The 22,016-nt window shown below is 47.7% G+C and overlaps 2 protein-coding genes across 2 annotated transcripts; both read left to right on the plus strand.

The window, feature by feature from the left end:
• Positions 1-7,947: 7,947 nt before the first annotated feature.
• LOC125556126 (WRKY transcription factor WRKY76) lies at positions 7,948-9,310 on the plus strand. Its single transcript, XM_048718912.2, has 3 exons — positions 7,948-8,193; positions 8,275-8,619; positions 8,709-9,310. The coding sequence occupies exons 1-3, from the start codon at positions 8,029-8,031 to the stop codon at positions 9,192-9,194; spliced, it is 996 nt and encodes a 331-aa protein (XP_048574869.2). The 5' UTR covers positions 7,948-8,028; the 3' UTR covers positions 9,195-9,310.
• A 9,896-nt stretch (positions 9,311-19,206) lies between these two features.
• Positions 19,207-20,911, plus strand: LOC125556127 (WRKY transcription factor WRKY76). Its single transcript, XM_048718913.2, has 4 exons — positions 19,207-19,496; positions 19,609-19,956; positions 20,059-20,175; positions 20,277-20,911. The coding sequence occupies exons 1-4, from the start codon at positions 19,335-19,337 to the stop codon at positions 20,643-20,645; spliced, it is 996 nt and encodes a 331-aa protein (XP_048574870.1). The 5' UTR covers positions 19,207-19,334; the 3' UTR covers positions 20,646-20,911.
• The last annotated feature ends 1,105 nt before the right edge of the window (positions 20,912-22,016 follow it).

The raw sequence follows: 22,016 nt of genomic DNA on the forward strand, positions 1-22,016 counted from the left end.
ACTGAGCTCACCGGAGCTCCTGCGGTAGCTGCTCCCCGGCGACGATCTGTCGGAGTCGGAGGAGTCCGAGTCGAGGTTGATGTAGAGCTTCGCCTGCTCCGCCTTCATCACGTGCAGGTCAGCCTCCTTCAATGCATGCGCTTGCGATGTCGTGATGCCCGTCTCGAAGAATAGCCGCTCGTACTCGAGCTCACGCCGAATGCGCTCTTCCATCTCCTCCTGCTCCCTCGCCGACCGCTCGAGGACGACGCGCTCGAGGAGCTCCTCCTGCCCCAGGGGGAGGTAGTCCTCGGGCCCGAAGACGCCTCAGCGCGGCGGCGCATCAGGCACGGCCTCCTCTGTCTCCCTCTTCACCGGAACAAACCGCGAGCTCGATGCGCCCACGGATGAGCACCTCGCAGACAAGTGGCCGGATGAGCTCCCCACGGACCAGTTGCCGGAGGAGGCATGTCGACGACGGGCGAGCTCGAGATCGAAGTCCTCGAGCTCGCGGTGGTTGAAGGCCGGCGGCGACCGGGTACCGCAGTTGAGCCACCGGTGCGCCCCCCGCTTGCGCGCGCCGGCAGATCTGGCGCGGCGGCGGCGCTCCGGCTCATCCCCCGAGTCGTCCATGGCGGTCGAAGGCTCGCCGGCGGCGACAAATCGAGCGACACGGTTGGGAATTGGGGGCAAATGCGGCTGCGGGGGGATACGGTTTCGACCCGCATCTGCCCCGCAAACCCGCAGTTATACTGGCTCGGGGGTAGCGTTTGCGGGCTGCGGCAAAAATATTTACGGGCCGGACACTGATGCAGGCTCTGGTCTGGCCAGAAAAATGGGCCGAGCCCGTATAATCGCCGGAATTATGCGGGTTCGCACCGGATGCGGGGTCTGCTAGAGTTGCTCTAACAAATAGTAAGTGTTATATGGTTTCTAAGGAATATTTAATCCACAGGCCACCCACCTGCGCCTCGGGGCTGCTGCACATCTGTTGTTTTTCTAAGTATGTACTACGTGAGGTCAGATTCCATCCTTGGGCCGATTTATGCAAATCGACCTGACTATTAGGGGCTACTAGATCTGCAGTTTTTCACTTAGAAAATAAAGATCCTATCGAGAATGATTTAAATCCTTGGGTCGGCTGCTTGCGCTCAACCTGAGTCTCGGAGGCTACTACACACTACGTTTTTTCTAAGGCGGTGATTCACCAACTTGCAGCTCGACATTTTCCCTGACCGAGCCACACCTTGGTGAAAGGCAGAATGCAAAACTATGAAGTACTTTTTCTAAGTGTCTAGCTGTCTACCAGAATTTGTATCGACACACACTTTGAGAGCTACTAGCTATACTACCATGCACGAATTAAGATGCATGATGGACGCTTATCTCTATGTCGACCGCGAAGACATCCATCATGTCCTTCACGCCCTTGTTCAGAGTCAGCCTGCTCTGCACCAGTTTGAGATTGCCCCGTTGTGCCGAGGTCATTACTCGACTTGTATAGGACTTGTTCTCCTCCCAGCATTGTAGGGTAAGCTACATATGTCTCCTGCTCTGGTGTCACGTCCCACGTGGCAATAAAAGACGGTGGTGGGGGAGGAGTAGACGCGGAAGGAGCTGGCGTGGTGGACGACCCGTCCATCGAGGCCAAATCAACATGTGTGGAGGTGATACATCTCCAAAGTATCTATAATTTTTGATTGTTTCATGCTATTATATTATCAACCTTGGATGTTTTATATGCATTTATATGCTATTTTATATGATTTTTGGGACTAACCTATTAACCCAAAGCCCAGTGCCAGTTTCCGTTTTTTCCTTGTTTTAGAGTATCACAGAAAAGGAAAATCAAACGGAGTCCAATTGACCTGAAACTTCACGAAACTTATTTTTGGAAGGAAAGCAACCCGGGAGACTTGGAGTCCACGTAAGGGAAGCAACGAGGAAGCCACGAGGCAGGGGGGTGCCCCCCTGGGCGCGCCCTCCACTCTCGTGGGCCCCTCATGGCTCCCCTGACGTACTTCTTTCGCCTATATATCTCCATATACCCTAAAACAATCGGGGAGCACAATAGATCGGGAGTTCCGCCGCCAGAAGCCTCCGTAGCCATCGAAAACCAATCTAGACCCGTTCCGGCACCCTGCCGGAGGGGGCAATCCCTCTTCGGTGGCCATCTTCATCATCCCGGTGCTCTCCATGATGAGGAGGGAGTAGTTCTCCCTCGGGGCTGAGGGTATGTACCAGTAGCTATGTGTTTGATCTCTCTCTCTCTCGTGTTCTTGAGGTGATGCGATCTTGATGTATCGCGAGCTTTGCTATTATAGTTGGATCTTACGATGTTTCTCACCCTCTACTCTCTTGTAATGGATTGAGTTTCCCCTTTGAAGTTATCTTATCATATTGAGTCTTTAAAGATTTGAGAACACTTGATGTATGTCTTGGCGTGCGTATCTGTGGTGACAATGGGATATCACGTGATTCACTTGATGTATGTTTTGGTGATCAACTTGCGGGTTCCGCCCATGAACCTATGCATAGGGGTTGGCACACGTTTTCGTCGTGATTCTCCAGTAGAAACTTTGGGGCACTCTTTGAGGTCCTATGTGTTGGTTGAATAGATGAATCTGAGATTGTGTGATGCATATCGTATAATCATGCCCACGGATACTTGAGGTGACATTGAAGTATCTAGGTGACATTAGGGTTTTGGTTGATTTGTGTCTTAAGGTGTTATTCTAGTACGAACTCTAGGGTTGTTTGTGACACTTATGGGAATAGCCCAATGGATTGATTGGAAAGAATAACTTTGAGGTGGTTTCGTACCCTACCATAATCTCTTCGTTTGTTCTCCGCTGTTAGTGGCTTTGGAGTGACTCTTTGTTGCATGTTGAGGGATAGTTATGTGATCCAATTATGTTATTATTGTTGAGAGGACTTGCAGTAGTGAAAGTATGAACCCTAGGCCTTGTTTCAACACATTGCAATACCGTTTACGCTCACTTTTATCATTAGTTATCTTGCTGTTTTTTATATTTTCGGATTACAAAAACCTTTATCTACCATCCATATTGCACTTGTATCACCATCTCTTCGCCGAACTAGTGCACCTATACAATTTACCATGGTATTGGGTGTGTTGGGGACACAAGAGACTCTTTGTTATTTGGTTGTAGGGTTGCTTGAGAGAGACCATCTTCATCCTACGCCTCCTACGGATTGATAAACCTTAGGTCATCCACTTGAGGGAAATTTGCTACTGTCCTACAAACCTCTGCACTTGGAGGCCCAACAACGTCTACAAGAAGAAGGTTGTGTAGTAGACATCAGGAGGATGTCGCTACTCCACATGGCGGATGAGGGAGTTAACCTCCTCCTCGGCATCTTCGTTGGTCCCGGCCGTAGGTGGAGTCACCTCGGTGGCGCGGGGCTGGGTCCCGTCTCCCGCGTTGGATACAGGCGGAGGATTGATATGTCTCCAATGTATCTATATTTTTTTAATTGTTTCATGCTATTATAGTATCAATCTTGGATGTTTTATATGCAATTATATGCTACTTTATATCATTTTAGGGACTAACCTATTAACCCAGTACGTAGTATCAGTTCCTGTTTTTTGCTTGTTTTGGGGCTTTTTAGAAAAATAGTACCAAACAAAGTCCAAATGTGATGAAACTTTACAATATTTTTTTTGGACCAGAAGGGACCCTAGATGGTTTGTAGGCCATAAGAACTATGGGAGAGCCACGAGCTCACACGGTGCACCCCAGGGGGGAAGTGCGCCCCTTGAGCTCATGGGCTCCACTTAAATCCGTCAAACCTAATTCCACCTCTATAAATTCATAAATATTACCAAACCAACAGAGAGCCACCCGAAACATTTTTTTTCGCTGCCACAAGCTTTTGTTCTTCCGCAATCCCATCTGAAGAGCTTTTGCCGTACTTTGCCGGAGGAGGAATCGATCACAGAGGACTTGTACATCATCCTTGTTACCTTCTGATGATGCATGAGTACTTCACCACAGACCTACGGGTCCATAGCTAGTAGCTAGATGACTTCTTCTCTCTCTTTGATCTTCAATACAATGTTCTCTTTGGTGTTCTTGTAGTTCTATCCGATGTAACCTTCTTTTGCGGTGTATTTGTTGGGATCTGATGAATTATGGTTTATGATCAGATTATTCATTGAAAGTAATTGAGTCTTTTTTGAACTTTATTATGCATGATTGTTATAGATTTGTATTTCTCTCCGATCTATTCAATTGGTTTGGCCAACTAGAATGATTTATCTTCAGTGGGCGAGGTGCTTTGTAATGGGCTCAATCTTGCGGTGCTCTATATCCCAGTGACAGAAGGGGACACGTATTTGTATTGTTGCTATTAAGGGTAATTAGATGGGGTTTATTCATATTGATTAGGTTTACTTTGCCTAAATCATGTCATTTTGCTTAAGGCGTTACTCCGTTTTTATGAACTTAATACCATATATGCATGCTGGATAGCGATCGATTGGTGGAGTAATAATAGTAGATGCGGGCAGGAGTCGATCTATTTGTCTCGGACGTGATGCATATATACATGATCATTGTCGCGAATACGTCATAACTATGTGCTTTTCTATCAATTGCCCAACAATAATTTATTCATGCACCGTATGTTATGTGTTCGACAGAGAAGCCTTTAGTGAAAACTATGGGCCCTGGGTCTACCTTTATCATATTATAAAAACTAAAATTCCTTTGCTGCAATTTATTTACTTTTATTTTATTTTGCAATTGACCTATCTACCACTACAAGATTTAATCCTTGCAAGTGACGGGTCAAGGGGATTGACAACCCTCTTGCTCGCGTTGGGTGCAAGTATTTGCTTTTGTATGTGCAGGTGTTGTTCATGAGGTCTTGCGCGATTCTCCTACTGATTCGATAAACCTTGATTCTCATTGAGGGAAATACTTATCTCTACTGTATTGTATCTCCTCTTCTCTTCGGGAAAAACCCCAACGCATCTCACAAGTAGCAAGGATCCATCGGACCACCCTGGAATGACATAGGGTCGTTGATGAGCCTGGTGTCCTCCTCAACCTTGGCTGAGAAGGCAGCCGCGAAGTTGTGTGTGTGGGAGAGATGCACCCCTAGAGCACACCAAACCCTTGGGGGTTGCCCTCTCTGTTGCCCAATGCTCCAGTTTTCTCTCCTGTCTAATTTGATCTAGAAGGGGACGTCACTAGGTTGCTTCTCTCCTCTCTAATTTTCTCGACGGTTCTTTGTGATGGTCCATGGAGTGCTGCCAAACCTCTAGATCGTATGCATGGATACCTCGAAGGTACCGTCTACTTTGGTGCTATGATCTTCTAGGTGAAATTCTCACGGTCAACCTAACAGTGGGAATCGGCAAATCTTCACCTACGTCTACTCCAGTTTCGCTACGTTCTAGGCGAGTTGATTGTTAATCTGCACTTTCATATTATTCCTGCGTGAGATTGCGTATTGTAAAACATTTGTTGCATAACACGTTCTCTAGTCTCTACAACACCCACATGATGACATGAACAAGGAATTTTCCAAGAAAAAACGTATGCTTAATTAATAATCCTAGTGTCTTGACCATTAAGGTAAGTTGGTGCGTTGGTGCTTTTTAACCATCAAATCATATCCTATCATATCACTGGGGTAAACTAATGAAATAGAGCCTATCCTTACGTGCCGGAAAAGATGGGTAGGAAATTTGACTAACCTCGGTGTTTTTTTGACTAACCTTGTTGTTTAACTTCAATGATACTCCAAACATGTAAATAGTAAAGCCGACAATGGAATAGTTAATCTTAAAAAAAGTGAAGTGAAACTTGGATTAGACTAAACCACCCGGCCAAGGATGACAAAGCTGGGACACGTCATATTGCTTGTGTAAATGCATGGGGATAATGAGAAAGCAGAGACATGCACCGATCGGTTATAAACAAGTGTTCGTCACGTCCAAGTCAAGCCGTCAAGATTAATTAAGCAGTTCTCACACATGACAATTGTGATTGGCACTTGAGTACCACATTAATGACTCCACATTTACCGACTTCAACATGGGAAAACATCCTTTATCTCAAAAGAAAGAAGGAAAAACCATAGAAAAAACATAAGCAAAACTACACCCCTTGGTGTTGGCTAAGGGCAATGACACCGGCACTAACTAGTCTTTACACTTGGTGTTGGGCCTGAGGGTGATTCCACCAACACTCCTCGTCTTAACGCATGGAATATGTGGATTCTTTTCTTGAAATGAGGATTATTGGAGATTGGACAGGCAACAAAGAACGAGCAATAAAATATCAACACAGAGGACATAAGATTTTAACATGAAAATCCCCTCCAATGAGAAGGGTAAAAACCACGGGTTCCAGTTAGCGAAACTTTACTATATCAGAAGAGGTACAAACACATGTGATTTACAACGATGATCTAATCCCGTGTGGCGGCTTACAAGAGGTATATAAATAGCAGTGGTGACCTAGACCGAAATTGATCTGTACCGCTCTGCTACGGCTAAGGCTCCCGGTGATGGGACTTCGTAGTCGAAGGGAGCGTCTTCTTCCACTAAACGCACATCGCTGAAAGGTCTGAAATAAATTCAGAAAAATACGAGCACCAATACCAAGTCTGGGTCTTGAACTCTGATAAGCTAGGTATATTATTGTGCTTCTAACCATCTAATCGCAACCACATGTTGGTTCACGGGAGTTCTCGTTGAATAAAAGCTAAGGACTTTAATCAAGTTCCAAGTCAATAGCATTCACAAAGACTTCTAACGAGCAATATAAAGTACTTTTAGACTGCTCACAGTGTGGGGTAACATATAGAGTAGTAACTTGCCGATGTTATTAGTCTATGTTACTATCTCCATAGTGGGTAGTAACATATGAGTGGTATCATGAAAGAGTTCATTTATTAGGCTATAGACTCATTATGTCTTGAAATATGTGATGTTACAGTAACTACCTAAGTTACCACAAACCCCTCTCTCCTTATTAATTAACTGCCATATAAGCAATCTTGTATTGAAATATGTGATATTGCTAGTTAAGTTACTCCCATTATGACTAGTCTTACAAAAGTTTCAACATAAAGAAACAAGGGTGACGCCGACGCGCGGCGCGTCTAGCCTGACAGCCACCACCCGCGGTAGCTCTCTCCTCCTCCTTTTAGCGGTCGTGCGAGGGTCACGGCGTACACGACAAAGCAAAGAAAACCCAAAGAGATTAGAACTAATTGCAAGGTAGTACTGCACAGGTCAGGCCTGACAAGAGAATCAACTGAATCTTTCGCCAAAATAAAAAAAGAATCAACATGATCAACTGTATAATAATTGTTACAAAAATAGTGTTCCGTACAACTTTCTTCCTCCGTTCTCTCGGCACAAAAACAATCTGAACAACAGGTCATTCAAATTAAGGCCCGTTCGCTCTGACTAATAACTCTCCCGGAGCTGTAGAGAAAGTAGCGCACTTTTCCGTTGACAAAAGATAGATGTTCTTTTTCTAGGGCTCGAGCTTTGGCATCCATCTCGTGGAAAACATGCCGGCCGGGGATGGAATTTGGATGGATGGAGTACTCTTTTTCTCTCACACGCATCTCCAAGTGTGATCGCATGGTACGCGCATCTCAATCCATGTGATTTGGTGCATAGTACTCCTGCACCAGATTCATCCCAGGACCGCGAGGCCGACTTCATTAATGGCAGTACTAGTACGTACTATTCTGCAGCTTGGTCCGTCAGCCATGACGCGAATCGTGACCTCGCCCCCTTCAATAATGGATGACGTAACCGGAGGCGATACAGCGTGACCTCAGGCTGCAGATCCAATGGACGAGCCGGCCAGACCAGACCACCGCTACCGCTCTCTCCAGCTGCGTCGCCGATGTCCCACGTCGCAATCCAACGTGTCCCCCAAATCCCCCGCTATATATATCGCCCGCGCCCATTGCCAGTTCTCAAAACATTCAAGTGTCCTCTGCTCGTGCTTGATTCTCCTACCTCCGGCCAGAACAGTCGCAGGGGCGTGCATGTGTTGCTTCTGGACCATGGACACGGCGCCGGTCTGCCTCGACCTCATGGTCGGCCGTCCCATGGACCGCGAGCCGTCTCTGGCGAGGTGCACCGGAAGCAGAACCGAAGCCGGCATTGCTAGCTCGGCCTGTAGCAGAGCACCTTCCATGACCAACGACGAGGTACTTACCCGCCCGATCCTTTCCCACTCCGTCTCGTGCATTGCCTCAACGAGGTGCTGACCTGACCGTGCCAATTTCCAGGCTAAGATCCTGGAGGCGAAGCTGACGCAGGTGAGCGAGGAGAACCGGAGGCTCACGGAGATGATCGCCTACCTTTACGGCAACCAGGTCGCGCGCCAGAGCCCCGACGGCGAGGGCCAGCAGCCCGCCAGCACGGCCGGGTCGCCCACGCCGCCGGCGGGGAGAAAGAGGAGCCGGGACAGCATGGACGCCTCGCATTCTTGCGATGTGGAAATTAGCAACAGGAACGTAGGCACGGGCGAGGCCGAGCATGTCGATGTGGACAGCCCGCTGAGCAACGGCACTTGCCGGAGAATCAAGGTCAAGAAGGTCTGCACCAGGATCGACCCATCGGACACGAGCCTCGTAAGTGTCAAATTGATCATCAAACGCAGTCCAAACCCCAATGGATCGTCCACCGATCAAAGTATTAATGGAAGTGGTGGCATCTGTAGGTGGTGAAAGATGGGTATCAATGGCGGAAGTACGGGCAGAAGGTGACACGGGACAACCCGTCCCCAAGGGCCTACTTCCGATGCGCCTTCGCGCCTTCCTGCCCTGTCAAGAAGAAGGTGCAGAGGAGCGCGGAGGACAGCTCGGTGGTGGAGGCGACGTACGAGGGCGAGCACAACCACCCGCGCCCCACGCGGGCCGGCGAGCTGCCGGGCTGCACCACGCAGGGCGGCGGCTCGGTGCCGTGCTCCATCTCCATCAACTCCTCCGGCCCGACCATCACGCTGGACCTCACCAAGAACGGGGGAGGCGTGCAGGTCTTGGATGCGGGGGAGGCGCAGCCGGACATGAAGAAGGTGTGCCGGGAGGTCGCGTCGCCAGAATTCCAGAGGGCGTTGGTGGAGCAGATGGCCCGCGAGCTCACCGGCGACCAAAAGTTCACCGACGCACTCGCCGCGGCGATCCTGCGGAAGCTGCCGGATTATTAGCATAACTAATTATAGAGACTACGCGAACTTCAGAAACTTCCTAATTTTGTAGCATTTGGAACACAAAAGGCTGACGTAGTACAAAATTTGATCTAGTACAATATTGAATTCGATTACAGACATTTTTACAATATATTAAAACCCATAGGCCATGGCTGATCACAAGCTCATCGGCTTACGGGTAGACACTAAATTCCAATAAAATAGCAAAAAAATCTAAAATTTTCATACATCAAAGATGAACAAATTTTCTATGCGCGTGCAAAACTGAATGACAATATGACATTGGGGAGCTTGGGGCAGAAAAAACAAAATCGGTCCTTCAAAATAAAAAAAATTGAACATTTCTTAAGACTTCAATTTATTTTTGTCGAGAGCTCTTGTGATGTCATATCGCCATGAAGTTTTGCACACCTAGAACTTGTGCACCATTGGTGCCAAAAAACAATATATTTTTTGCTGTATTTTTTCATTTTATTGTTCATCCACAGAAGCAGATGCTCCTGTGCACCGAAACGCCATACTCAACATCAAAATATCACATCTTCTAATAGTAATTCCAAGATTAACTCTAGTAGAGTCGATAACACCCCCTTCGTACATAATGACCATCGCCGATACGAAGACTAGACGGGTAAAAAAACACTCGGAATTTTTTTCCAGCCCGCTCCCTTCGTTTCATGTCACCCTTGTTTCTCGCCGCCCGCGGCTATAAAGACTCGGCCGCGACACGTCTTAGGGCACATCGTTTCCTCCTCACCTCGTCCCTAAATTCAACGCTAACGTAACCCATCCTTGCCACGCCATGGACTAGTTGAGCCGCCTCGTGTCGTCACAGGTGGCGTTGGCCGGCGATGCTTCATTTTCCCACATCACCATAGCCTCATCCTTGGGACCCACGCCGATGGGTGGCTGTCCTCCCCCCTTGTCCTTGGAGTTTAGAGAACTTGTGATTTAGTAGTCCATGTCCTCAACTCTGACATATTGGATTTTGAGGCTGACTTTGACTCCGGCATTATCGAGCTCAACCCCTTCCCATCCCCCTCCTCATCAACATGAACAAGCAACACCAACTAGCCTTGGTGCTTGAGCAATCCATCCATGATGATGACGCTCGCTACACACTTGTGGCAGAGGAGCAACAGGAGTTAGAGCTCGCGAGGGAGAGGTCCATCTAGAAGATTGCTGACTGTGCCACCACCTGCCAACTCGTGCGGCGCTAAGCCTTCCAGAAGCGTGCATTGATGTCGCTCGTGAGACCAAGTTCGAAGGCATGTGCCACCAGTGAGGCGTTGGACTCCAACTCTAACTAGCCATTGTCGGTTCGAAGGTCATTGTAGCTAGCAATGTCGAGTAATGATATTGCGTATATATTCATGTAGTCCAATAGTGTCTGAAAATTGCTTCTTGTTATTTTCGTTAGTCTAAAAATGCCACTATGAACATGCACCATCATGTAGATTTTGCCACTATATATGTGAGTTAACTACTTTCAAGTATTTGATGTTGATCCAACCTAAGATTTGTTAAAAATCAATGCCAAAGAAAAGTAGAAATTTTGAGCAAATGCCAACAAAAATAAATGTGACAGGCGTAATTTTTCAGGGCTAGGATGTGACAAATATGAGTTTGTACATATGTTCTGCACCCTCCAGTTTTTTAAGGGTGCACTCCAGTAAGTTTGGAGGTTGTGAATATGGAAAATCTGGTAGGATATATCTAAAATTTGCAACATATATATTACAAAAAAATATATTTGGGGGGGGGGGGGTGTTACTGATGCATGGTTAGCAAAGTGGAGAAGAGAGGCACAAGACAATGTTTGCATGTAGTCGAAGTGTAGCAAAACGCGATGTGTAGAGCGCAGGAGCGCAACCTGTCCATGTATAACCCATCGGGGGGAGGGGGAGGAGGAGGTGGGCGTTGGTGTACCTTGTCGGTGTGACAACCACATCAGCCTCTCAAAGGACCGCGGTCAGGTGCTTCATGGGAGGTGGCTCAGCAAGGTAGGGCTAGGGGTGACTAGAAACATGAGTAAACGAACTTGTCGACATGACACGATGTACTTAGCGTCCTTGGGACCAAGCACCTACTCATGAATGCAATGCAGCACAATTATGGGCCTCTTTGATTTGTAGGATTGTAAAAACACAAGAATAGGAAAAAAATATGATTGGAATGCCATGTCCATTTGAATCGTAAAGGATTGAGTTTGTTTGATTGATTCACAAGAAAAAATGATTTTATTTCAAGAGGTTACATGCTAAGGGGCTGTTTGGATTGTGACTATGTTTGTCTTATGTTGCCATATTATTTTTGCCACACTTGCCACACTTGCCTAACTTGAGTTGCTTAAATTGTTAGACCCACTTTGGCTTGCCTAAGAGAATCTTGCCATACTTTTTGTGTCTATGACATGTGGGGTTCACTGCTAATAAAAAAAATCTTGTCTTAGGTGTGGCTAGAACCAAACACCCACCTAACTTGGTCAAATTTGTCTAAGGTGAGATGTGGCAAAATGTGGCAATATGTGGCTGGAAACCAAACAGCCCCTAAATTTCCTATGAAGCGTAGTACTTTGGAATAACACTGGTCTCCTTTATGTTGTTGTCTCCGTCCATTGCATTGTCTAGATCATCCACACCATGACCAAAAATACACAACTCACTTTAAGTACTTGTTAGAATTTACATGATTAAATCATTGCAAAATCTTGACAGGAACACAATACTTGTTGATGAGATTTAGCGATCCTCTCCTACATCCTTACGACATAATTACGGTGCTACTTTTCGTGTAGTAAAGAAACATTATACAATAAGATCAAAGCCGTCAGTTGAACGTTTTCAACATTACCGAAAAAAACCTATCCAGCCTAACTGTTTTGTCAAGTTTATTTTAACTATCCTATGGTGCATTTATTTGTTAGACTCGTGTCAAATATGTTTGGTTCTGGATCCTAACTCATGATGTATCTCCTCCATCTGACATATTTGTCATGCTTATGTGCATGCCATCTCTCCGGCCAGACCAGAACTAGTTGAGAATGGTATTCAAAATATCAAACTTTATTTTGCAAACTAGGCGGATACTTGGTCTATCATCAGTCTTTCATATGCAGTTACTGGTCACAAGAGGTAGAATGAAGGAAGCTAATCTAATGAGAACTAATCCGGCTTCACCCAGTGCTCAAATTTCTGATGTCACTCACCAATAATGGCTTATGTCATACTCATGTGAAGGATTCCTCCTTAAGAGACGACCACATGCATACATGAATAGAGAATTCATCAAGAAAAGGCTTATGCTTAATAATCCTAGTGGTTTGTGGCATTAAGAAAAGTTGGTGTGTCAAGTCGTTGTAGTCATCCAATCCAATCATATCATATATCCTATCATTGGGTGAACCAATTAAATTATCTACCCATTACGTACCCCCAAAGAATCTTCATCGTACCAGAAGGGTTAGAGGTTAAGGAGACCAAGCTACAAAACCCAAATCTTAACTTCACATGTTGCGGGACAGATAAAACAGTTAAACGATAGAATTTATGAATCTTAGAAAAGGTAAAAATTTATATTGGTGGTAGGATGCATAACTCAGATTGGGCGCCTATGCAAAAGCTCTCGGGCAGGGATGACGGACCCTTTAAAGGCGGTTGGGACACGTCATATGGGATTACATGCAAGGTGATAACAAATTCAAATGAAAAAGCGAAGAAAAGTCACAGTTTGTTATAAACAAGCGCATGTCATGGCTGGGTCAAGATCTAGTCATGGTTAATTAAGCAACTTGCACGTGGTAATTGTAGTTAGCACTTACGTACGCAATTAATGTGTACACACCTTGACTTAAAAATGAAAAATGTCTTCTGCCTTGAAGAGAAAGAAAGGGGAAAATAAAATAAAACCACACCCCTTGGTGTTGGCAAGGGTGGTTCTTTAGATGAGCGCTTACAACAACTCTATGAGAGTCATCATATCCACGTCATCCATAATGTATATGGAGTGTTCTCCATAATATTTGAAAGGTTGCAAGGATGTGCGCACAGTCTTCATATATAGAGCATATGGAGCGCACTTCATAATGTTTTAGAGGTTGTGCGCAAACACAGAGTCGCCATAATGCAGCATCTATATCTTTTTTGTTGTTGCGTCAACTCAATAGCCACACAGTTAGTTTGAGAGAACATTGCATTATAAATTCTTATATAGAGGTCAAAAGTCTATTAGTGACATTTTCATACTAAGCATGGATGACATTTTACGTATTGGGAGCACTTCCGGGCCTAGAATCTCGGCTTTAGGGGTGTCGGTGTCCAAGATTTACAATAAATATAGTATAGTTTAGTCTAAAATCATCATAATCTCTACAACTAGTCTTAAAATAACATCAAATTGTTCATTTTTTTAGTTTTAAGTACATAGTCAAATTTATATTACAATTTAGGAGGGGGGGTACCATGGCACCCATGACACCCTCATTAGATCCGCCTCTGTTCGAGAGAAGCATTGGATGAGGCATCAACTGCTCGTCTCGTGAGCTATGAATGTTATGCATAGGGCACAAGCATATGTAACGAGTCCACCCGTCCTCTAGGAACGGCGGTGTGACAGTCAGGCAACGTCATCTTCGTCCCGTTCCTTCCCACAGTCATCGAGGCAGACTTGTTTATCAGCGAGGGAAAGGCCCAATATGGCGTGATTCGTCTCGGTGAATGTCACCATCTCCGTGTCGAATGCGCGTCATCTGTTGCACTCCCTCTCTGCCACAAAATTTGCATGTCCTACATCGTAATGGCGCCAGATGACGCGATCCTACTCCGTCACGGGCGGCGGGTTCTATGGGGCGTTGACACGCGTCGACCGCCATTAGTTGTCATGCTTCCCGATGACATTCGCGTGGTCATCTGTGCCGTTGGCAGGGAGGGAAGGTGGGCCACGTGGGATGAGGAGGGGTGAAACTTCTCTCCCCCCCAGCGCTTGGCGATGGAGCACGCTGAAAAGAATTGCCCCTCCAAATAGGAAGGCTCGCAGGCTCGATTTGAAGTGGCCTCCATAAATTATGCTGATCGGGAGCAGGATGGTGACTCTGCTAGAGCATCCTTTTCGTCCAAAATCACCATATCGGTGGTTATTATTGCAATCGAGCCAATATGATGACTCTTCTAGAGTTGATCTTACTTTGTTAGCTTGGCGGCAACATTGTATTAAAGTGTAGTACATGCGACATAGGGTATGATCAGATAGTTTGGTAAGTAAAATCTACATATGCAGAAATGAACCTAGCCAAAGTGAAAGTTACAACCAATCCCCTACGCATTAAGGTTCTTGTTGAAGTCATAGACGAACTCATCATTGTTGTATCACCATAGCTCTCGTCCCCATGAATAACATCGAGAAATTCAGCTAATGAAGTATCGGAGGACGAAACATCGTTGAATTGACACAATACAAACGAGGCACTGCATCGACCTAGGTAGGCAGCCAGGCCAACGTCGCCAGACCATGTCAATGACCATGCTCGTAAAGGCTCGAAAGAATGGATTGGTGAAGAAAACGATGATATCGCAGCGACGCCCAAGGAACCCCATGAACAGAAAACAAGAAGAACCAACTCGTCGTTCATGAAGATCTGCGAGGAAAAAAGGACCAGCTCCTCATCAACAATGAGGCAAAGCGTCACCGAGACAGGATTGCAGTCAGAGGAAATTTATTCGAGACAACATCACCAGCACCATCAAAGGGACATCGCTACGACACTAAACCTAATAGAAGAAACTTCTTAATGATGGTGCAAATACGAGAATTCTCATCTCTCCGCTTTGCAGCATGGAAGGAGGCGTTGTGGAGCAGAGGGGCGAAAATTGGATCTATGGTGACGACTTGGAGAACGCTGGCTTACATAAATTTATTTTTGGTGTTTCACTGATAGGTATTCAACGAAATATTTTTGTGTCAAAATTTCGAATTAAAGGATAAAATACTCGAGGTATTTTTGGGCCGGTTAGATAGTTGGTAATTGTGAATATTAACAACCATCTGATACTATACTGAGTTTCCAATTGTCAACTACAACACCCTGGTTCGGTAGAATTTACATACAAATTGCATAGGTTTGTTCCGGCAATTCTTTTGCATGGGTTTTATGTGTAATACTAGATCCTAAATTTTCAATTTAACTAGATTCGCTCCAGTAGTTTTTAGAGAATATTTGCTCTACTAATAGTACTATTGCCAATGTTAGGCGTTAGTTGGTTGATAGATGCCATCGAGTGGTCACCCACTGAGCCGTCCGATAGCAATAGCATAACCGTTCGGTCTTGTCCTCCCCTGATTGTATCATTATGTGAGCAGCCCCCTACCCTCCCCCTTCCCGCACGAAACGCATGCCTCGCGCAGAATAACGTGGATTTTGTTGCATCTCCGCGTTGCAACATCTCTCATCCGTTGGCTTGTGGCTCTCATTGTTGTCTTGTTGTAGCCATCCATCCCTTGCAACACCGATGATGAGCTTTACAACATCAACGACGGGTCACAACAACAACGTTTGGGCGACTTGCAACACAGGTGATGGCTCGCAAGAGTGCAGTGTGGTGGCTCGCAACAGAGTGGTGCGGTGGATCGCAACACCAGTGAAGATGCCTGCCCTCTCACGCTTGTCGCAATATGGCTGGCCTGAGTGGCACGCAGCAGGTTGCATCAACACCACTGTTGCTGGTCAAGGGGGTGGACCCATGATGCATGGGGGAGGCGGTGCTTGCAGCACTCGCAATCGCCTCGCAGCACGAGTGGCCTGACATTGCAGCAGTAAGCTCCGCCGGCGGCGGCCTCAACATGACTCGTTGGAAGAGAGGAGGGGATCGGTCGGTTCTCTGGCCAAGAAGAGGACCAATTAGATGAGAATAAGAAATGAGAGGATGCGAGAGAACGGTGCATTGGTCTCACCGGTAAGTGACGTGCACGGTCAGTGCCTTTGTGTGAAAACCAAGGTTTTCCTTACAGTAAACACGAGTTTACGACAAATCAATACACGGAACATATGGTATGCTGCTTTAAAGTATCATTCATTCTCCTTCTCCAGGGAAGAAAAATCATTCATCGTGTTTCCTTCTAGAGAACCAGAGGTTTTCATTGCAGTAAACACGACTTTATGACAAGTCAATACACGGAACATATGGTATGCTGCTTTAAAGTATCATTCATCTTTCAGGAAAGAAAAAATCATTCACCGTGTTTCCTTCTAGAGAACCAAAGGTTTTCCTTCAGTAAACACGAGTTTGCGACAAATCAATACACGGAACCTATAGTATGTTGCTTTAAAAAAAATCATTCATCCTCTAGGGAAGAAAAATCATTCATCGTGTTTCCTTCCGGAGAACATGCAGCTCTCTTGGTGGTAAAGTTTTGCTTCACCGGAAAGTAATCCGACGGGTTCTCCCCTGGCTGAAAAATAAAACGCGACGACTTCAATTACCTCCAGGTCCATAGTAATATTCAGAATCGAGAAAGACTTCCGTCGAGACTTGACAAGTCAGGATGCGTGTCTCTCCAGATCCCACTTCTTTTTTCCTTTCGAGATTTGGGAAGATGTCCAGCCCCTACATAAGCAAATGACATACTCCCGTGACGCGCGGCGCATGCGGTCATCGCCGGGCCAAAACGCTGGTAGCTCTCTTGGCTGCAGTCGTGCATCGGGTCACGCCGTACAAGACAAGGTGAAGCACAGTAACTAGATCGCGCAACGGTCACCATCGGGCCAAAAGCGGAGTGCTGTACAGGTCCGGTGTGAACAGTTTGAGTTTCGCGCAAGTTTCTTCCCATCTCGCAGCACAAAAACAGTCTGAACAAGTCTCTAAAAATTTCAGAGGCATGCTCTGGCCAACTCCTCCCGGTAGAAATATGCAAATAAAATGGTCTAAAGGAAATCGTAAATATTCCGCACCCTTCTCGTGGAAAACATGCGGTTAGAGCAACTCCAACGCGGCGACTCCTTTCGTCCGCCGCTGTCTGTTTGGGTCGCCACGGACAAAAGTGATGGTCCAATGCGCCGACCATATTTTTAAAACGCGTCCGCGCGTCCCTATTTTCGGCCCAAATTTGCGACTAAAATACGTTGGCGCGGACGCGTCGCACATCCTTCCGATGTCCGCCGCGTCCCGACATGACGGTCGGCCAACTACCCCCCGCATCTTTATTAATGACGACTGTGGGCCCAAAGCGTCAGCGATGGCGGGCGACCTTTTTTAATCCGAGCGTGCGGGGCGGGGGGGGGGGGGGGGGGGGAGGGGGTGTCATCATCCTCTTCCAGATGCCTGTCCCCATCTAGCCACCCCACTACTCCCCCGTCGACGACAACACTAGCCACCATGGGCTTCTTCTCCGGCAAGAACAAGGGCAAGGCACCCGCCGGCCCTTCGCGCGCCCCACCACCCCCCCCCCCCCCCGCCTCCGTCGTCGTCTTCCCACCGGCCTCGGCAGCGGATTAGTGTCCCAGTGCACCAGGCGAAGTGGCACTGGGAGCACCGCATCCGCATCCCGTATCCCGATGTCACGCTGCCACATGACTGGCACTTGGATTTGGAGAGGATCCCGATGTCAGCGGCACCGCCTTCAGTGTGGGTGCATGCGAAGGAGGTGTGGCATCGACGGCATCAACTAACGCCGGAGCAGCGCCTCAACCTTGTCTATGCATCCGACTCTTCGAGTGGGAGGTCTGATTCATGTTTCAGCACAAGGAGCAGCGTCCGCGACGTGCGGGCTGGCTTCCTGCCGCCGCCCCTCGTTGTGCGCGACGAGGACCGAGAGGCGGAGGCCGCCTACCAAGCGGCGCTGGCGGCTGCCCTCCATAAAAACGAGGAGGACGAGCGGCGCAAGGCGGCGGAGGAGGGCGCGGCGTACCGGGCGCGCCTGTCGAAGGCCATGTCACTCTCCGGTGCCAGCGACTGCGTCATGCCGTTGCTGTCCCCCGTCAAGGCCGAGCCCGCGCCGACGCCCATCAAGCCCGAGCGCGGCAAATGGGACGGATACGTGCGCGAGTGGGTCAACACGCCACCCATCTGGTTTGGGGCGACGCCGGCACAAGAGCGGATCTACCTGGAGCAATGGCGGCAGCGCAGGCGGGCGGAGGAGCGCCGCGAGAGCGAGCGGCTCGAGCAGTTGGATTGCGAAGCGGAGGAGGAGCGCCGCGAGACGGAGGAGGAGGAGCGCCGTGCCCGTGGTGGGCCAGCCCAGCCGGCGGCGGCACAACCAATGGCGGAGGGCGTCACCACAACCTGGGGGGACAGTGTTCCGCTGGGCTAGCCCAACACCGACACTTATCGACCTCACCGGCCCCGACGACGATGACAAGGACTCCTTGGGCAGCACATCCCTACTAGTTTTTAGTTTTATTAAATGTTTCTACTTAATATAAAAGTGGACTTGTAGACTCTCGTCGGCCTTTGTGGCCGACATTAACGTTTAATTAACATTTTTTATTTTTTATTTTTTTACGGTGTTTTTTTCGTATGACCTCAAAAAAGTTGGTCAGGCTTGTGTTGGGTGCAAGCGCCGATCCAAATGCAAAAACGAATTTGGATGTTCGGCGGGCCGAACCAAACAAACAAAAAGCTCTTAAGAGTTTGAACGAAGAAAGATTCGATCAACAACCCGTATCATCCAAACCAAACGACGAGGCGCCGAGTATGATCGCATTTATATGTGCATCCCTGCACCGCACGAGATTCTTCCGTGGACCACCGTGTGTTTCTGCTCTTTCTCCGGACAGACGACGCAGCACTGATGGGCGATTGGGCGTCACCCTGCAAACTTGCTGCCACTGCGCACCCTGCAGACTGGGTGACGCGGGCAGGCTGACGTTTCGCGCGTGACGTTTCGCTGCCACGCGTGCGTATGACCGAGCCTGACCACACTCTGTTTCCCACGCGACCGCGACCGCGGCGTCCCGCTCCATCCAAACGACATGTCCCCCGAACCCCCGCTATATTTACCGGTCCTTTGGGGATGCCAAAGCATTCAAACGACCTGCGCTCGTGGTTGATTCTTCACGCATAGCAATCGCAGTCTCAGCCTCTCAGGCCAGGCTCACGGTGGTAGGAAGTTTGCTGGGCCGCGCCCGTGTGATTGCTGATCTGATCAATGGACACGGCGCGGCGCTCGCCGGTCTGCCTCGACCTCATGGTCGGCCTTCCCATGGTCCGCGAGCCGTCTCCGGCGAGGTGCGCCGGAATGAGAGCCGAAGCTCACATTTCTAGCTCGGCCTGTGGCAGAGCAGCTTCCACCACCATGACCAACGGCGAGGTATGCAACCGTTCAACCACACTCTGTTCTTTTTTTTTTGCTTTATCGAAAAAATCTCTTGCATTTCGCTCGACGTGCTGGATTTGATCGTGCAAATGTGGGGGGTTTCCAGGCCAGGATCCTGGAGGCCAAGTTCACGGAGGTGAGCGAGGAGAACAGAAGGCTCACCGAGATGATCGGCTACCTGTACGCTAATAACCAGAATTTCGGGCGACAGAGCCCCGAAGGCGAGGGCGAGCAGCCCGCGAGTACCGCCGCGTCGCCGACATCGCCGGTGGGCAAGAAAAGGGGCAGGGAGAGCCCAGACACGTCGGATTCCGGCGATGCCAACAGCGACAAGAAGATAAACATGGTCGAGGCCGATCATGTCGACGTCGAGAGCCCGCTGAGCAACGGCACTTGCCGGAGAATCAAGGTTAAGAAGGTCTGCACCCGGATCGACCCATCGGACACGAGCCTTGTAAGTCCAAATCGATCAAAGCTAGCTAGAACCTCTCCACTGTTCGAAACAATCGTCGACTAATTGCAACTGTACTGATACTGAAACCTGTGGCATCTGTAGGTGGTGAAAGATGGGTATCAATGGCGGAAGTACGGGCAGAAGGTCACACGAGACAACCCGTCCCCCAGAGCCTACTTCCGATGCGCCTTCGCACCGTCCTGCCCTGTCAAGAAGAAGGTATCCTTCAAACTCCGCCCAATCCTACCATCTTGACCATGCACGGTCTGAAAACCTTATGTTCTGTCACTGATTTCTTGGTACGATCCATGGTGATGCAGGTGCAGAGAAGCGCGGAGGACAGCTCTGTGGTGGAGGCGACGTACGAGGGCGAACACAACCACCCGCGCCCCACGCGGGACGGCGAGCTGCCGAGCTGCGCAACGCAGGGCGGCGGCTCGGTGCCATGCTCCATCTCCATCAACTCCTCCGGCCCGACCATCACGCTGGACCTCACCAAGAACGGGGGAGGCGTGCAGGTCGTCGAGGCAGGGGAGGCGCAACCGGACCTGAAGAAGGTGTGCCGGGAGGTCGCGTCGCCGGAGTTCCGGGCGGCTCTGGTGGAGCAGATGGCCCGCGAGCTCACCGGCGACCGGAAGTTCACGGACGCGCTCGCCGCCGCGATCCTGCGGAAGCTGCCGGATTATTAGCATTCAGTAGAAGCTATCGAGATTCGAGACTGTGCATACAATACTTCAGAAACAAACACCCGTGCGGTGTTCTAGTACAGCTTCAGAAAAGATGTTCTAGCACTTCTCTGCTGAGATTTAGGGCCTAGTTCTCCCCTAATTGTACTGCATAATTTGCAATTTTTCTTGCTATTTGATGATCTGAATCGTACCACAGGAAAATAATGTATCGTGAAAAGAAGGTATGGAGAAAATAAATTTGAAACGTGCCACAGTTTGAAATTTAATATTTCTGTTATTACACATCCAAGTGACTCAAACAAACATAAAAAATAAAGAAATATCTTCATGAATCTCTCTGTAAGATCAATGATATATACTTCCTCCGTCCCGAAATGTAAAAAGTTTTTTGATATTATGATAGTGTCAAAAAGCTTTTTACATTTTAGGACGGAGGTAGTATAAAATAGTTAAAGGGGCTAAGGTTGGTTGTGTAAAACGTTTTTTGATATTATGATAGTGTCAAAAAGCTTTTTACATTTTAGGACGGAGGGAGTATAAAATAGTTGTAATGGAGAGTATCATGTACTACTATCATGATACTAGTGTATGATTCTACATCCGTAATACCCAGTATCATATGTTGGTATCATAGATGACTATATTTATTATCTTTTTTTGATAAATGACATTTTTATTGGTTTAAAATATAGCATCAAGCAGATACAAAACATGATGACCATCGCCCTGCCTCTGCATAGCTAAGATGCGCACAACCAAACAAAAACAAATTGATAGAAGATTATTAAAAAAGGCGACATATCAGTAATAGTAGGATCATATAAGACCGATGGTATGCCTATGTCGAAAGAGTTGGTGCGCCAATCCGGAGATTATGCTGCCATCCATGCTGGGTGAAGAGGACCACCCGCTCCAACCACGTACAAACCGCCTTGAATAGAGGTTGATACTCCGTTCGGTGTAGCGTAGACCACGTAAAAAGCAAGTGCGTACAACGGAAAAGAACCTACAAACGAGAGGTGTTTTTGCCCTCAAAAACCAAATAATTTCTACATAGCCAGAGTGCCCATAATAAGGCATATGCTCCTACCCGAATTAGCATTTTGAACCTATTTGAAATTCCGTCCAACCAATGATCAAAAATATTGACAACATTTATGGGCGGATACAAATTGGACGCTATTTGGATGACTGACCACGTAGAACACGCAAAATTGCATTGGAAAAAGAGGTGTTTGATTGTCTCGTGATGAGTACAAAAACTACACTTCTTACTTCCGTGCCAATTGCAACAGGCGAGATTGTCTTTGGTTAGCACAACTCCCCTTTGAAGATACCACATAAAGATTTTAACTTTTAGTGAAATGTTTG

This window comes from Triticum urartu, chromosome 5A, assembly GCF_056163025.1.
Source record: "Triticum urartu cultivar PI428250 chromosome 5A, HENAU_Tu73, whole genome shotgun sequence".
NCBI lineage: Eukaryota > Viridiplantae > Streptophyta > Magnoliopsida > Poales > Poaceae > Triticum > Triticum urartu.

Bases quoted from the DNA above. Each gene is read 5' to 3' on its own strand.
- LOC125556126 (XM_048718912.2), top strand. From the start codon at position 8,029: ATGTGTTGCTTCTGGACCATGGACACGGCGCCGGTCTGCCTCGACCTC. The intron at 8,194-8,274 runs GTACTTACCCGC...GCCAATTTCCAG, and splicing joins CTTCCATGACCAACGACGAG to GCTAAGATCCTGGAGGCGAA. The intron at 8,620-8,708 runs GTAAGTGTCAAA...TGGCATCTGTAG, and splicing joins ACCCATCGGACACGAGCCTC to GTGGTGAAAGATGGGTATCA.
- LOC125556127 (XM_048718913.2), top strand. From the start codon at position 19,335: ATGGACACGGCGCGGCGCTCGCCGGTCTGCCTCGACCTCATGGTCGGC. The intron at 19,957-20,058 runs GTAAGTCCAAAT...TGGCATCTGTAG, and splicing joins ACCCATCGGACACGAGCCTT to GTGGTGAAAGATGGGTATCA. The intron at 20,176-20,276 runs GTATCCTTCAAA...ATGGTGATGCAG, and splicing joins CCTGCCCTGTCAAGAAGAAG to GTGCAGAGAAGCGCGGAGGA.